Here is a 16,214-nt window from a genome sequence, read left to right as displayed (position 1 = left end):
TCTCTGTGTATATAATGTCTTCTGCAGTTTCCACAGTATGTATCCGATGAAGTGAGCTGTAATTCACGAAAGCTTATGCTCAAATAAATTGATTAGTCTCTAAGGTGCCACAAGAACTCCTTTTCTTTTTGCGAATACAGACTAACACAGCTGTTACTCTGAAACCTGTCATTAATGTTCAACATGGCAAAAGATTAAGAATTGGGTGCCCCAATGTTCTGTACTAGAACGAGTGTTGTTTAATATATTTATTAATGATCTGGAAAATATGTTGAATAGTTAGTTGGCAACATTTGCACATGACACAAAACTATGTATTAGTCAAAACTAAAAAAGACTAAAGAACTTCAGAGAGCAAATACAGTTTAAGTGTTGAAAAACGTGAGATAATGCTCAGTGGAAGTAATCATTTGAATTACTCGTACACATTATTGGGTTCTAATTTAACCATAACCACTCAGGAAAAAGACCTGGATATCTTTCTGTGAAACGTAAAGGCAGTAAATTTAAACCCAATAAATAAAAACACTTTTTACACAACACGTAATTATTAACCTATGAAATTCATTTCTACAAGATACTATCCTAGCTAAGAACTTAGTAGGAGTCAGACATTTATATTGACAATGCAAATATTGTCAATTACACTAAACAGGATAAAATATAAGGTCTATAAATCTTCATGTTTCAGGACATAAGCCTGCCTGGGGTAGGAAGAAATTTCCCCTCAGAGCATCTTACTCCATAAATTCATAGATCTCAAGGCCAGAAGGGACCATTGTGATCATCTAGTAAGATGTCATGTATAACACAGGCCAGAGGACTTCCCAAAATAATTCATTTTGAAGTATAGCAGATCTTTTAGACCATCCAATCTAGATTTAAAAATTGCCAATAATGGAGAATCCACCACAACCCTTGGTAAATTGTTCTAATGGTTAATTACCCTCACAGTTAAAAATTATAAATGTCCATTGTAGCATTTCCTGCATCTTCCTCTCATGCATTTGACACTGGACACTGTCAGAGAAAGAACACTCGACTAGGAGGTCACTGGTCTGGTCCGGTATGGCAATGCACATATGCCTAGATCCACAAACTGCAATCATCTTACAAACAATTTTACCTGCTGTACAATATTCCAAGCTGCTAGCCATATAAAACAGGGTGTTGGACAGCTAGATCAGCTCTAACTTCATTGCTACTGTGCTCTGAGGTGCAACATAGAGCGCCATTCTGGAAGTCAGGAGACCAGAGTTGTCCTCTCATCTCTGCCACTGACTCATAGCACGACCTTGGGTAAGTCACACAGTTCGCCTATTTGTATGATAGAGAGTGATGCTTACCCAGCTCAGTGCAGCACGTTGTGATCTACCAATGAAGTGCTATACTAGTATTACTTTGTTATTCAAATGATCAGAATTTACCTTTCTGACGATTCCTTCAGTGCCTTCAGCTCAGCTGCCTGCTTCTCCCTTGCTACTTCTATTAGTCTGGCAATTTGCTGTTCAAGGGATCAAAAAAAAAAACAATAAAAAAAAAACAACCCAAACAAGACCAAACACGAGTACACAGTCAGGATCTTACTGATTCAGGTTTCTCTCTCCTGCCATTGACCTCATCCTCCATTTACTTACAGCAGTCAATTAATCTACATGGGTTTGGAAATACGACACTGTGTCTGCAAATTGTGATTTGTGTATGTGGGCCAAGCTGTGTTGGTGGATTGCATCAGGTCACCATTGGTGGAGCTGTCCCTTTGGGTCACAGCATATATTTGTAGGGTATACCATGTGTGTATGTTCCTACCCTTTAGTTTGTGTGGGCAGATACAAGTGCCTCGGTTACACTGGGGCTCTGGGTTGCACTGTACTGGTGGGCAGTCATCGAGCTGGGTGACTCCTTGGCTATCACTAGATTTGGGCAGTGACCTATCTTCAGGTATTGTCTCTCTGGCTGTCACTCTCCCTGTGAGTGGTGATGCATCTGAGGGCACGGTGTCTACCAATGGCATTCAGTGGGATATGTTGTGTCTGATGGCACCATGTATATAGACCTGATCTTCGTTCCACTGAAGTCAGATGCAGAAAATACACTGATTCCAACAGGAACAAGATCAGGCCCCGTGAGTAGCTCTCGGCCTGGGGGACATGCTGTGTGTGGGCATTGCATCTATATGCATTGCTTTGATTATGGCTTGCATGAAATCTGCTGGAGCGGCTTTAGTCCAACATGTCATCTGCAAGGATACAGCAATGTTGGTGACTAGGGCTGTGTTGGTGGGCATTCCTGTGCCTGGCTGCATCTGCAATGCTCTAATGGTAACAGTCAGTGAAGGTGTAACCTGGCTGGTGACACTTTCTGTGGGTCACCCCCAGTCTGTGAGTGCCCAGGTGGAGTACACATGCAGTCCATACCTCTGTGGCATGCTGCTCTTTCTTTTTCCGAATCCCATCATGCTGCTCTTCCCACAGTTGCATTAGGTGCATTTCCAGCTTCTCCTTCAGCTCCAAGACTCGGCTGTCAGCATTCTCTGCCATCTCTGCTGGATTCCCTCCTGCAATGACCTCCTCTACAGTCAAACTGCTGTTAACAGGAGGAATACAGGAAGAATGCTTACTGCAGCACAGAAGATAATCCATTCCACCTACTGCACCATATCAAAGCCGTACACCTCTTAGAAAGGAATGTGCAGCTCCGTGCACACCCATGGAAATATGTGATAGGCAACCCCCTTCATGCCTCTTTTTTGGAGGATGGGCATGAAGACAGGGAAGCGTGTGGCTCATGTGTGTTTCTCTGAGGGAAGCACTTAGCGCCGCTTGTGCGTGCAGGCAACAAAGCCTCCTGAGTGCTGCGCAGCACATCTGGAGATTTCTTATGCTGTATTTTACCTTTTCTTTTTCTGGGTTTTCCGAGGGCATGCGATCTTCTTCCTGCCACACTGGGTGACCAACTCTGAGAACAGGGCTGAATATCTCTGCAGCAGCTCTTCCCTGCGCTTGCTTCCCTTTCGCTCCAGCTCCTTCAGCTCCTTCTCCTGTTTCTTCAGCAGCTTCATAAAAAGCTTCATCTTCTGCAGCTCCTCAAGGCTGGCCGTTTGGAGCTCTAAAATACAGTATAAAAAGAGTCCTGTCTGTCTGTCTAACCCACCTACCTACCTCTCTCTCATGCAGACATTCTTGCCATACTCTAATTCCCTTTTGTTTCCGGCTGTTTTTCAACACTGCCTCCAGCACCTCCTCCCTTTCATCGGGGTAACTGCAAGGTCAATAAGCAACAGGTTGATTCATGGTCTGGGTACATGCCCGTGGAGCTGCCAGTTTTCTGTATTTTGTCCTGATGGTCAACCTAATTGAGTTGGGACACATCAGGATGTCGTGAGGCACAAGACAAATTCACAAAATTAAGCGTCCCACAAGCTAGGACAAATTTTAGTTGGAAAATATAGGGATGGAGTCGCAAAGTTATTTTAGGGGGGGTCCCAGTATTGCCACCCTTACTTCTGTGCGGACTTGACAGCTGTGCAGCTAGAGGGCAACTGCTGTTGTCCGGGCGCCCAGCTCTGAAGGCAGCGCCACCGCCAGCAGCAGTAAGGGTGGCAGTACAGCAACTCCTCCCTACAATAACCTTGCGACACCCTCACAACTCCTTTTTGGGTCAGGACCCCTACAATTACAACACCATGACATTTCAGATTTAAATAGCTGCAAGCATGAAATTTACTATTTTTAAAATTCTATGACCATGATATTGACAAAAATGGACCATGAATTTGGTAGGGCCCTAATTATGATCAGTATACTCTTGTCTGGGGAATAATGGCTTCTAGTTCTAATATATGACATCCCTTCCACGGTGTCAGGAAAGAGTTTTCTAGTGGCTTTTAGGGGAGATGAAGGATTATGGGGAAGGGTGCAAGGGAAATGTTACAGAGACTCCATTATCTTTGGGCAGCAAGTCACTAGAACTCTGGTATCTGTGGTTAAAAGGTTATTGGGGTGCTAAGGAAAATAATGGTTTGTACTTGGGAATCTGTAAGAATGTACCGAACTTTAGTTCTAGTGAACATATGAAAGTGAGGAAATTCAGGGAGAAAGTGTAAACACAAATGTTTGAGTCAGGAAATTAGGCTTTTTGAACTATCACCTTCTAATGTAATGACTCAGATACTTGCTATATTAACAACTATCTTTATACAACCATAACTCCATCCTAACAATGTTTTTTAAATTTATGAATATCCTTTATTTGTTGAGTAATATATTCATAACTGTGATGTGTGCAAATTTGCAGCAGATGGATGGCAGTTATTTGGCAATTGATCCCAGTGGGGCAGTTTGACTGAGGGCAGGTGGATTCATCCTTGTGCCCTGTTTGGTGGTATATTCCGGCATGCTGGATTTTTATTTTGATGTTAATGTTGTGTAATGGTTTTATCACACAGCATTATGATGCAGACAAATAGGCAAATAATAAATGCATTAAATCAACAGATGGAGGGCTCAGTCCTCTGGGGGGCTTAAGCTGCCCTGTTGCCCTCTTCGTACTGCTTCTGACAGTGTAAAGGGGCCTTAAAGCCAGCAGATCTGGCCACTGTGGAATTCCTTTAACATAGGAGATTCTCTGGCTGGGGTACTGGCGATGCTGGCTCTCTGCTGCCTCCTACAGGAGCCCCTGGTACAGTGTGTGTGTTGAGGGCAAGCTGGGAGGCATTAGAACATGGCTGAAGTGCTGCTGTGCACATTCACATTCCATAGGCAGCAGAGCACAAATTAGAGCAGTCCTGAAGCTACTCTAAATTATGCAGGATGGCTAAATGGGCCTCATTTGGCTCAGGATAGGGGAGTCACAAAGGTGGCTTAAAGCTATCTTTGTATCCCTTCTCCCTGAGCCCTTTAGAGTAATATCGGTGTAATTACCTGCAACTTCTTTTGCAACTTCTTTTATAGTTTCTTCCTTCCCCAGGGCCATAGCTCCTAAAACCAGAGAAGAGATTCTTGTTCATACCCTACCTCTGGGCTGAAAACGGAGCAGTGGAGAATGGAGAGCTGGGGCTCCGCTCCATTCCCACTCTTGCTGAGGTGGTTACGCTGGTGTAAGGGATGCTGTGTCTATATTCCTGCATCAAATACCCTTGCTGCCATTTTTGCTGTTCGGGGAGAAACATTATACCCAGAAGCTGCAACAAGTCTCAGAAGGAACTCAGGGATCAGCTCAGCTGACCAACAGAGTGTCTAACATTCATCAGCACTCAACAGATACAACGGAACAGAACTTCAGTAAGGTCAGACTTGCCAGGTGTGGACTGCCTTCAACGTGGCTTCAATGGGATTTGAGGGACCCAGAATTTTGAAAGAGGCAATCAGGACCTCACAAAATTAGGCTTAGAAAAATAAGATATAGGTAAGGAACAGTGAGATGTTATTGACGAGAACCAAGTCATCCACTAAATCCATCAAGCTACATTTCCTGCCCCCAATGTTGGTGAGGATTTGGATAGCCTTGACCTCCCCTCATACCACTAGCATAATCAGGAGTAATCCAGTTGAAGTCAGTGGGCTTCTTAGACCAATGTGAAAATAGAGAAAAGGAGAGAATTAGCTTAGTGTGTATATATTTCTGAGAGAAAAAGATTCTATATCCTTGTATTGATTCGGTCATTGTGGGACTCATCATTTCAGATGACTGGGGTTGGGACCTATACATCCATGGCACATGGCACACAAATTCTGGTGCCATAGGCTTGAAGGTATAAAGAAATAGCTTTAATCTGGAAACGCTTCCCCAGGTCTGGATGTCTGACTGTAAGGAGGAAAGGGTATGAAGGATGGTGCTCAATTTGTTAATTTACAGAAATTTCTTTAGCGCCTGCTGGTAATTTACAACATGAACTATCTCACCCTCAGTTATGTGTTTCTCTTTTAACCATATCTCTGCTCCTTTCCAAACTGTTATATTCTTGTGACTTTAGTGCTGGTGAAAGGTGCTGCACTGTCAATGTTGGGAAGTGACCTCCCCTATTTATCCACAGGACAGGAACAGTTCAGCATAAGCAACGGCAATGTAATCTTCATCCATACTGCTGCACCTATTATGTCCCAACTCTGACCTGGAGCAACCACCTCTAGGGGTAAGAAGATAGTTCTGTTTCCATGCTCATTGAACCTTTGGTTTATCTATTGAGATTATCAACTGTGCTAATTGTGATGGTGATTTTTATAATGTTGTACACTTGGAAATGGAGTGAAATCACCCACTCATTTCACACACACACCTAAAGAGTGACTGGATGGTAACAACTTTTGTTCAGTATTGAACGAGGCCAGAATTTAAGCAAGTGACCTAGAGGTGAAAGGCTCCTGTCCCATTACCAATCTCTAGGGCTATCCAACACCCCCTTCTTTCAATGTTTGAGCAATGTACATCTTCCTCCTCATTCTTTTAGTCCCACTCACATCTACAGCTTTACCTGCAGGTCCATTTGAAGAATGGAAACTAAAGGTCCTGGTGGAATTTGGTATCCCGTTGGTTTGAGCTGCTGTAAGCTTCTTCTGCATGTCAGGCTTTTAAAACAAAGATCAGACGTGAATCAACGCTATAGCAAAACAGACCCAGGAAATAGATGTTGCGACTGATAGACCAATCAATATAAGCATAAATCCTAGCAAAGCCAGTGAGGGAAACAGTACAATGCTTTCCCATTTGAGACAATGGAGTCTCCCAAGAGGTTAACACCATTGTCTGCTTAATTTTGCAATCTGTGGGCATGACTTTCCTGACATCAGGCAGGCTCCCCTTTGGTGGTTTTTGTTATCTATACAGTCACTGAACCAGGAGCTATCCACAGCCTCAAGGAATTAGACAAGGCTTTCTGAAATAGACACTGAATCCCCACTTACCCTTCAAAGACTGAACTACTGCTACACTGTCCTTGCTCCTGGCAGGGTGAGGAAGCATCAGGACAAGCACCCTGCATAATTTCAGACTGAACCCACAAAGCATGTTGCAGAATGTGTAGAAACACTCACCTCTGCAGAGCCTTGTTTCAGCTTCACTGATCTCTTGTCCTGATTATTAAAGAACTTAATGGGGTTGGAGAGAGCAACAGTCAGATCTGGAAACAAAGAGCAGATCCAGATTATCAGTGGACTCATCAGATTTCCCCTTTCCCTGCCACTCAGATTTTATATCTAGGAATAGCCATTCTCCACACTAACTGCCTGAGGGATGTACTGCAGCCTGAATAAATCCCTTGCTCCCTTTCCTAGTACTAGAATGCATCTCCATTCTCCCTGCCATCAGCCCTCTCTCGGATGGGTCCTCTCCCACCCCACTGTCTTTTCATCTCAACCTCATCTTGGTGAGAGCACACCCGACAAGTTACAGGGAGACACTGCCATTCTGCCTACTCTGTTCCTGGGAATGCTGTTTTCCCACTTGTCTCTCACTGCACCTCAGCCCTAACTAGAGCTGTGCAAAATGTTGGCAATGAGGTGAAAAACCATGTGACAGTCCCAAATATGATGCTCAGACTAAGGCTGGTAAAAGGACCAATAAAAGCACCCTGACTGGGGTGGATGGTATTTTGAATTGAAACAACTGCTTAAGTAGTGACTGGTGGGATCTGTAGGCTGTGGCGGAACGAGAACGGCAGACAAATAGAAGGTGTGCTTGGAGAGACTGCCAGTCACACTCCTCTTCTGTGCTCTGTGTGCAATTCACCTCTAAACTGAGGAGAGCCCCACCATCACCTCACTGGGTGAGATTTCCAGCCTCACACACTAGGGTAATTTTCTCCTTGGTAAATAAAACCATCCCAACCCACAGACAGAGAGAGTAGCTCATCTTTTCTGGCCATTTCAGTATACCAGCAGTTTAGAGTCAGGGAAGGACATTCCACGTCAGGCACTCCAAGTACATTACCTGCCCAAGTGTCAGGGACATAGTCCTTCATCTCCAGGTACACAAAGAGGGAGGGCATAGTGAGTGGCATATTACTCTCACTGCGAAGGCAAACATGGTGATAGCCTGATGACAGAAAACAGGAGAGAATGAGTAAGGGCATCCCCCCCTGCCCCCAATGTCCCAACAGGAAACACAGCAGTCTGTGAGTGACATGGAGGAGAAAGGGAAGGCACTCATATTCGGGCATTATGGGTTACACAAAGGTTCCATTGCAATGAGTTTGGAGGGTCTCTGCTGCTTGAATCCCTCAAACACAACACAAAGGAATGCAACAATGACTGATCTCCTGTGCTCAAGAGAGGACAACACGACATCTCCCCTCATCCCCAGAGAGAGCACCACTGCACTTTGGACCACAGTTTCTAGCACTACTACTCGCATCAGCACATGGGGTCACCTCCTTAACACCAATCCCTAGCATAGCTCAGGTTAATATTGTACTGCACAGCAAACTGATCACAGGACAGCAAAGGACAGCAATGAAGGACACAGACGGAGCTTCCACAGAAAGGCCTGACTTTACCTGAATGCACAGCAATAATGGGAATGATGCGTTGACCAATGAACTTTCCTCCTTCCTCCAAAGCCACAATTCTGAGAGAAGCCAACTCTGGCATCATAATCTGGAGAGAAAAACGTAAGAGCTCAAGCCCCAGGTGCCTTACTATGACTCCTAACAGGGCATTGGTGTCACTAATTAAAAATGTAAACCCAAGAAGAAAATCTTCCCCCCGCACGCTGCCCAATAAGAGCTGCTTTGTGACCCCATAGTTTACAAGAATGAGCTCCAGGTTGGGAATCAGGCATTTCTGAGGTTTAACCCTGGCTTTGGGCTAGTCACTACACATGTCTGTGTCTCAGAACCATCATCTAAAATGGAGATAATACCCACATCACCTCATGAGCTGGTGAAAGCTTCCCCTGCTTTCCCAAGAGTGTTGTGAAGGTGAACATGTAAAGCAGTATATAAGTGCTAAGCATTATTATTATGTTGCTGTTACGTCCCCTAGCCCCACACCTGGAATAGTAGCAACAAGCAAATCAGTTCTTCGATCCTATGATCTGACTCACATGAGACTTTCTCACTATTTCTCCCTAAAACAGTGCCTCTCATTCTGTAATGCAACCTGTGACGAAGCGGGACTGTTCTTAATGTTTCCTCTGAATATTGTGGGGGTGCCTCTATGCCCCTATGCAGTTCTTAAGTATCTAGGTGGTGGGATAAGCGTGTATGATCGTTGCAGAGCCCTAGAGGGCAGGTGTGTGCAGGGGTCTGGACACAGAGAACGGCCAACACCCTGTTTCCTGGCAGCTGATGGCCTGGCCCTTCCCCCCTGCAAGGTGAAAGCTAAAGGGTTGGAGAATGAAGGAATCAGGTGACCTCCTGGCCCAGGAAAGGGACAAAGCCCAGAGGAGGAGGGGCTGGAGAGAGTTTCAGTTTGGAGCTCGCTGGGGACAAGGAGTGAAGTGCAGACATGGTTGTCTGGCTCACTGCCCCCCAAAATGGACCCAGCTGAGGGGTCCTGTTCTCTGCACCTACAAGCTCTGTGTTAGACCATGTTCCTGTCGTCTAATAAACCTCTGTTTTACTGGATGGCTGAGAGTCATGTCTGACTCCGGAGTTGGGGTGCCAGACTCTCTGGCTTCCCCAAGACCCCTCCTGGGCGGACTCGCTGGGGGAAGCGCACGGAGGGGCAGAGGATGCTGAATGCTCCGAGGTCAGACCCAGGAAGGTGGAAGCTGTGTGAGCTTTGTGTCCTGAAGACAGGCGGCTCACAGAAAGGAGACTTCCCCAGAGTACTGACTAGCTTCATGGGGAGCAGTTCCAGAGCATTGCCCGGGGACTTCGTGACACAACCACATGGGTCTATTTACTCTCATCTTTTCTGCTTCCTCATGGCTGGAGATTCCCAAGGCTCATTTGATTAGCACATTCAGTTTGAAATGCTCACAGAGGAGTGTTTTGGTCTCTGGGATGTCCAGAAAGGGTCCCCAACGATCCTTCACCAATAGAGGAACTTGTCGTTGTTCGAATCTCTGGCCCTTGGAATCCCCACAAAAGATCTTTATGGGTCTAAGAAAGAGTCTTTCTTGAGGCCCTGGAATCCCCAAGGAAAATGCCCATGGGCACTGAGCTCTTTAGGGGCCCTTTATATGAGTTACCGTGAAGTGTTGTTACCTTTTCAAAAACAAAAGCCTCCTCCTTCCATACAGGGTTGAGGGAATTGGCACTTGATGTCAGCTTGGTTCTGTATTTACGTTTTGGGTCCCCTGGCAAACCAAACAGTTCCACTTCTACATACGACTTCACGCTGCGCTCCGAGAGGAACTGGCCAGAAAGGATCTAAGAACAAATAGAAACAAAACTAGCAACAGCTAGTAAAGCCCTCTCTTGCTCCCGTGTTGGATCATATTAAAGAAGTTCTGTATTAAAATTACAAATGAGTTTGATTCCCCATAGTTTAAATTCCAGGGTATTACTAATTAAGAGGTCTCTTGGTTTTTGGTACTGTTTCTCTCCCTCTATGTGTGAAACTTGCAAGCTGCTAATTGCGTTAGTACATTTTAAGACAGAGTCTGTTCTCAAAGCAATTCACACAGAGAGAGACTCAAAGCAATACTCTGTAACAACAGAAACTGCACCCAGAGACTCCCCGCCCTTTTGTTGTATTAACAATTGTGATTAAAATAGAGATAGAGGATGTATATGGATGGATGCTTGGTGTGGATAATAACTGAATGATCAGGGAGGTGCCAGCCTAAGAATCCAGTGTCCATCGGCTGAAGAAGGCGTCAAGTGGAAACAACCAGAGGACCCCCGGAGGGCAGACTGGAATCCACCCAACAGCCTCAAGAATGGGAGAACCAAAGAACAAGATAACATCTGGCAGCACGGAGCCGTCAGGAATGTGCCATCTGCTGATTGATTCAGCAACAGCATGATGAAGCAATTCCCATAGACTGGCATAGGAAGAAATTCCTATAAAAATAGACTCTAGAAAGTGAGAACTTTGGGGTCTGATTCTGCAAACCAACTTCCAGGAGCATCAGATGAGCATCTGACAAGGCCCTGCTCCCTCTTCATGTCCAGGCCACCTGACCAGTGGCTTGGCATGAGCAACTCTAAGGCTGGTAACTATGATAACAACCTTGCAGAACCTGTGTGTGTGTGTATGAATAAATGTGTGAATAAATATGAGATTGAATGGAACGTTATAACTATAACTAACTGCTTACTATGATTCTTTCTATATTCACAATAAATGTGGTATTTTGCCTTTTCCCCTTTAATAAGATCCTGCTGGTTTTTATTTTATTGGTATAACACCCGAGCCACTTCTTCTATTGCCCATCTCCTCTCTTGACTTGGTCACTGCTGTCATCCAGCCCATTCATTCCCTATACATGCCTGTCTCATTCCTCTTTCCCTTCCCCTGAGCTCCTTGCTTTAGTGTTTCCCCCGTCATCTTCCCTCCCCCTCACCAGAGCCAGGGATTATTCCATGTGCCAGATGCTAATTTTCTATTTTCATATGAATATGATTAATTTTAAACACTGAAAGGCCTGGGAGTTGCCATAGTAACACTCTCCGGCCGGAAGTTATGCGTTCATTTGCCATTCAGAGCCCTCCTGGGTGGTAAATAGAGGCGCTGTAGGTGCCAGTTATCTCCCTGCTGCGAGTGTGCAGCTCTGTCAGGAGAGAAACAGCACAGGGGCTTGTACTTGCCGTTATTGAGAGGGTGCTTGCTACCACCACATCAATGCGGTCCACAGAGAAAGGGTCGAACTGCTTGTCTGGACGCCGCATGAATTCGTGTTTCAGAAGGTAGCCGCTCTGGCCGTTGAACTCAAAGAGGGCCATATTCTGTTGCATGGGGACATCTGCGGGAGAGAGACAGCGGGAGAGAGAGACAGGAATTTTTGCGAGAGTGCAGCAGCAAGGTCTGTACGTATCAAGGAGCTGCAGTGACTGAAATTCTGTAGCCTGCACCCCTGCCCCGGCCCGGAGCCCCCTCCTGCACCCAAACTCCCTCCCAGACCCCTCATCCCCTCCTGCACCCCAACCCCTTGCCCCAGCCCGGAGCCCCTCCTGCACCCAAACTCCCTCCCAGACCCTTCACACCCCTCCTGCACTCCAACCCCCTGCCCCAGCCCGGAGCCCCTCCTGCACCCAAACTCCCTCCCAGACCCCTCACCCCCTCCTGCACCCCAACCCCCTGCCCCAGCCCGGAGCCCCTCCTGCACCCAAACTCCCTCCCAGACCCCTCACCCCCTCCTGCACCCCAACCCCCTGCCCCAGCCCGGAGCCCCTCCTGCACCCAAACTCCCTCCCAGACCCCTCACCCCCTCCTGCACCCCAACCCCCTGCCCCAGCCCGGAGCCCCTCCTGCACCCAAACTCCCTCCCAGACCCCTCACCCCCTCCTGCACCCCAACCCCTTGCCCCAGCCCGGAACCCCTCCTGCACCCAAACTCCCTCCCAGACCCCTCATCCCCTCCTGCACCCCAACCCCTTGCCCCAGCCTGGAACCCCTCCTGCACCCAAACTCCCTCCCAGACTCCTCACCCCCACCTGCACCCCTGCCCCAGCCCGGAGCCCCTCCTGCACCCAAACTCCCTCCCAGACCCCTCACCCCCTCCTGCACCCCAACCCCTTGCCCTAGCCTGGAGCCCCTCCTGCACCCAAACTCCCTCCCAGACCCCTCACCCCCTCCTGCACCCCAACCCCTTGCCCCAGCCCGGAGCCCCTCCTGCACCCAAACTCCCTCCCAGACCCCTCACCCCCTCCTGCACCCCAACCCCTTGCCCCAGCCTGGAACCCCTCCTGCACCCAAACTCCCTCCCAGACCCCTCACCTCCTCCTGCACCCCTGCCCCAGCCCGGAGCACCTCCTGCACCCAAACTCCCTCCCAGACCCCTCATCCCCTCCTGTACCCCAACCCCTTGCCCCAGCCCGAAGCCCCCTCCTGCACCCAAACTCCCTCCCAGACTCCTCACCCCCTCCTGCACCCCAACCTCCTGCCCCAGCCCGGAGCCCCCTCCTGCACCCAACTCCCTCCCAAACCCCTCACTTCCTCTTGCACCCCAACCCCCTGCCCCAGCCTGGAGCCCTCTCCTGCACCGAAACTCAACTCCAGAGCTTGCAGCCCGCACTCCTGCACCCCAACCTCCTGCCAATGCACACCCCGCAGTTGAGAATGTTACACTGATTTGTGACAATCCCTAAAGGGTTTTGGATCTATAAACCACAAACGACACTAATAAAAAGTAAAATTCATGAAATGTCCAGTGGATTCTATGAGATTAGGTGCAGTGTGACCATATGATCCCTGCACCCAAACTCCCTCCCAAAGCTCGCACCCCCTCACTCCTGCACCCCAACACCCTGCCCCAGGCTCAGCCCAGAGCCCCCTCCCACATTCCGAACCCCTCGGCTCCAGCCCAGAGACTGCACCCCCTCCTGCACTCCAACCCCCTGCGCCAGCCTGGTCAAAGTGAGTGAGAATTGTGGAGAGCGAGCGACGGAGGGAGGGGGGAATGGAGTGAGTGGGGTCTTGGGGAAGGGGCGGGGTAAATCCTGGGTTGATCTTAAATTCAAAAAGTGATCTTGTGCGTAAAAAGGTTGGAGACCACTGTTCTAGCCCTTCTCAATTTTTCTGCTCCGCTATTAATGTTTGCCTTCTCCTCCTTCCTTTGCCATTCACTCACTTTGCTCCTTATTCTTTCTATGCCCCATATACAATACAATCCCCTCTCCACCAGTCTCTCCGATTTTCACTTTTCTTTCCCCTCTCTCCCACTTTCCCTCTCCCCAGCCCACCTATAGATTCCAAGGCCAGAAGGGACCACTGTGATCGTCTAGTCCGACCTCCTGTACAACACAGGCCAGAGACCTTCTCCCAAATAATTTGTTTCAACCACAGAGCATCTTTTAGAAAAACACCTAATCATGAAAATTTGCCAATGATGGAGAATCCACCTGAACCCTTGGTAAACCGTTCCAAGGGTTAATTATCCTCACTGTTCTAAATCTGCATTTTATTTCCGGTCTGAATTTGTCTAGCTTCAACTTCCAGCCTCTATCTCTTCTACACTCACACGCACGTGTGTGTGAGAGAGACAAGGCCTTTCCTCCCTGCCTTCTCACTCTGGGCATGCAGTACCTGAAGTGGACATGGGAAGGGGGAGCCCTGGAGCCCCTTCCTGCCCACCCCAGATCAGCAACACTGGAAACAATAGTGGGGAGGGAAAGTGCTAGAGTGCGGTGGAGAGACGCTCCTCTGCATGGCAGGTGCCTCATTGTGCATGCTGCCTACAACAGCATGTGTGGCTTAGGTGTAGCCATGCTTCTCTACAGCCTGTGTTAACCACTACACTCTCCACACCATCTGAAGAATGAAATTAGGCTGGCCTAAGATGATTTCTGTGGATGCTGGACTGTAGAGATAGTATGTGGGAGGATGGAGTTCAAAGGTATAGTCATGCAGGGCTAACCCTGTCCGTGCTGCTGAGAAAGGCTCGGTCTGCGAGAAAGAGAGGCTCAGTAGGAGACCGAGAGATATCCATGGGTAGGTAAACTCTGACAAGACAAGGGCAAAGCAAACAGCACACATGTTCAGCGGCACCTGGTAATACCAGAAAATCCCAGTGAGGGAAAGAGGGGAAATAAGTGCGGGTGTGAACACAACCCCACCCATTGAGAAGCATGGGACAGCTTGCAACTCACCCATTGTCTGGAAGTTTAAGGCCACCATTTGACAGCCGACGTTCCAGAACATCTGAGGCAAGTAGTTGGATGAGTCCATCCGGGTGCCCTTGGGGTAAATCCGGCTCATCTGTCGCTTGTTATATCTGCAGATACTCCATAGGAAACAGGTCTGGAGTGGCCTATTGCTGCACATGTGCCCTGGGACTAGCTCCCAGTTCCAGATTATATGAGCATCTTTAGGTCTGAAATGGCTGCTGGATGCTTGGTAACATCCCATGTTATAAACACCAGAGGTTGTAAGATACGGTATCAAAGTGAGACCCATTTCCTGCATCCCTATATAACATGATGTGCTCCATGCTTAGCAACAAGCATTTGGTAGTCCTGACTGCACCTGCTAGAGGGCAACAGGCATCCTATCAGGAAGCCCTGTGACCAGTATGACCTACATGTTCCCCAGATAATAGTACCTTGTCTGAGTTCTCTGTGTACTTGGTACTTTTCATGGATTGTGAGTAGGAGCTAATAAGGTTCTGACCACCCGAAGCAAGTTGTGCTGTCTTTACCTTATCCCAGGAGCCATGCAAGTACTCATGGGACTGTGCATTGTTGTACAGTTTACCAGAATGATACTATATGACAGGGAGTAATGCTTTCATATTCCACTTAAAATGCATCACCCAAGTACACAGGACAATGCTGCGTAAGAGTTCATCTAGCAAAAAGGATACTCTACAAACTGCACAGGGGATTTGGTCAGTAGATCATAAGCCTTCATTTCAGTGAAGGAGGAGATGACATAACTTCGGTTCTGCTCTGGGAATATGGAAGAGGGAAATGTTTAAAAGACAGGCATGCCCAGCACCTCATCTCATACTCTGCCAAGTGCCATGATCAAAGCATGACACATTCATGCTGGGCCTCAGACCAACACCCAGCCTGTCTCTTTCCCCATGGACCCCATGATCAGATCAAGACACCTCCATCCTTGCTTGGCCCTCTGAAATGGGATTGGAGGAGGACTCATAAAGGTTTATTTGAGCTGTTGGGATTTATGTTGGGTTTACCTGGGACAGGCAAATGAACACATCCAGAGGATCAGCTTGCAAAGAGGGTGTGTGTGTGTGTGTGTGTGTGTGTGTGTGTAAGAAGTTCACCTTTTCCTTTATAGAAAACATATAGCAACAGTTACAGCCCTTCATTTTGTTCCAAACCATACATTTTATAATCTCACAGACAGAGAAGGGCTCACATGGCAGGGATGTGTGCAACGTAAATTGTTTCTTTGGTGTCAGTGCAGGAGTTGTCTTGTTTCCCCTTAGTTTGAGTTGTAGGTTCAAGTGAACCCAAACACTGACAACAGCAAAGCTCAATGAAAAGCTCTGCATTTTACCAGGTTTTTCACTGACACCATACATCAACCCAGTTCACTCAAAATTGGCCCCAGGTTTGAGAATCTGATGAACTTGGTGTGTTTGATGAAAGCAGGTGCATTTCACATGGTTACAGGTGTACAGCTTTCTCCATCACCCAGCGGG

At 47.6% G+C, this 16,214-nt stretch overlaps 1 protein-coding gene and 1 long non-coding RNA gene across 5 annotated transcripts in view; one reads left to right on the top strand and one right to left on the bottom strand.

The window, feature by feature from the left end:
* PLCB2 (phospholipase C beta 2) overlaps window positions 1-16,214 on the bottom strand; it is a 68,798-nt gene that overhangs the window by 8,528 nt on the left and 44,056 nt on the right. The window contains exons 17-28 of one of the 4 annotated variants that reach the window (XM_027831493.3): window positions 15,408-15,492; window positions 14,695-14,819; window positions 11,696-11,850; window positions 10,148-10,312; window positions 8,492-8,591; window positions 7,927-8,031; window positions 7,032-7,117; window positions 6,473-6,566; window positions 4,923-4,979; window positions 2,895-3,108; window positions 2,418-2,586; window positions 1,428-1,504 (exon numbers count right to left, since the gene is read on the bottom strand). In XM_027831493.3, coding sequence (XP_027687294.2) covers window positions 1,428-1,504; window positions 2,418-2,586; window positions 2,895-3,108; window positions 4,923-4,979; window positions 6,473-6,566; window positions 7,032-7,117; window positions 7,927-8,031; window positions 8,492-8,591; window positions 10,148-10,312; window positions 11,696-11,850; window positions 14,695-14,819; window positions 15,408-15,492 — 1,432 coding nt within the window. Of the gene's footprint in view, window positions 1-1,427; window positions 1,505-2,417; window positions 2,587-2,894; window positions 3,109-4,922; window positions 4,980-6,472; window positions 6,570-7,031; window positions 7,118-7,926; window positions 8,032-8,491; window positions 8,592-10,147; window positions 10,313-11,695; window positions 11,851-14,694; window positions 14,820-15,407; window positions 15,493-16,214 lie in introns of all 4 variants that reach the window. The other 3 variants (XM_037900489.2, XM_043549859.1, XM_043549858.1) reach the window with 3 other exon arrangements.
* LOC122466412 overlaps window positions 3,672-16,214 on the top strand; it is a 65,536-nt gene continuing 52,993 nt past the window's right edge. Inside the window, exon 1 of the long non-coding RNA XR_006291859.1 lies at window positions 3,672-6,133. This is a non-coding gene — a long non-coding RNA (uncharacterized LOC122466412). The remainder of the gene's footprint in view (window positions 6,134-16,214) is intronic.

Source organism: Chelonia mydas, chromosome 6, assembly GCF_015237465.2.
Source record: "Chelonia mydas isolate rCheMyd1 chromosome 6, rCheMyd1.pri.v2, whole genome shotgun sequence".
Taxonomy (NCBI): domain Eukaryota; kingdom Metazoa; phylum Chordata; order Testudines; family Cheloniidae; genus Chelonia; species Chelonia mydas.
This window is presented reverse-complemented; position numbering and strand designations above follow the sequence as displayed.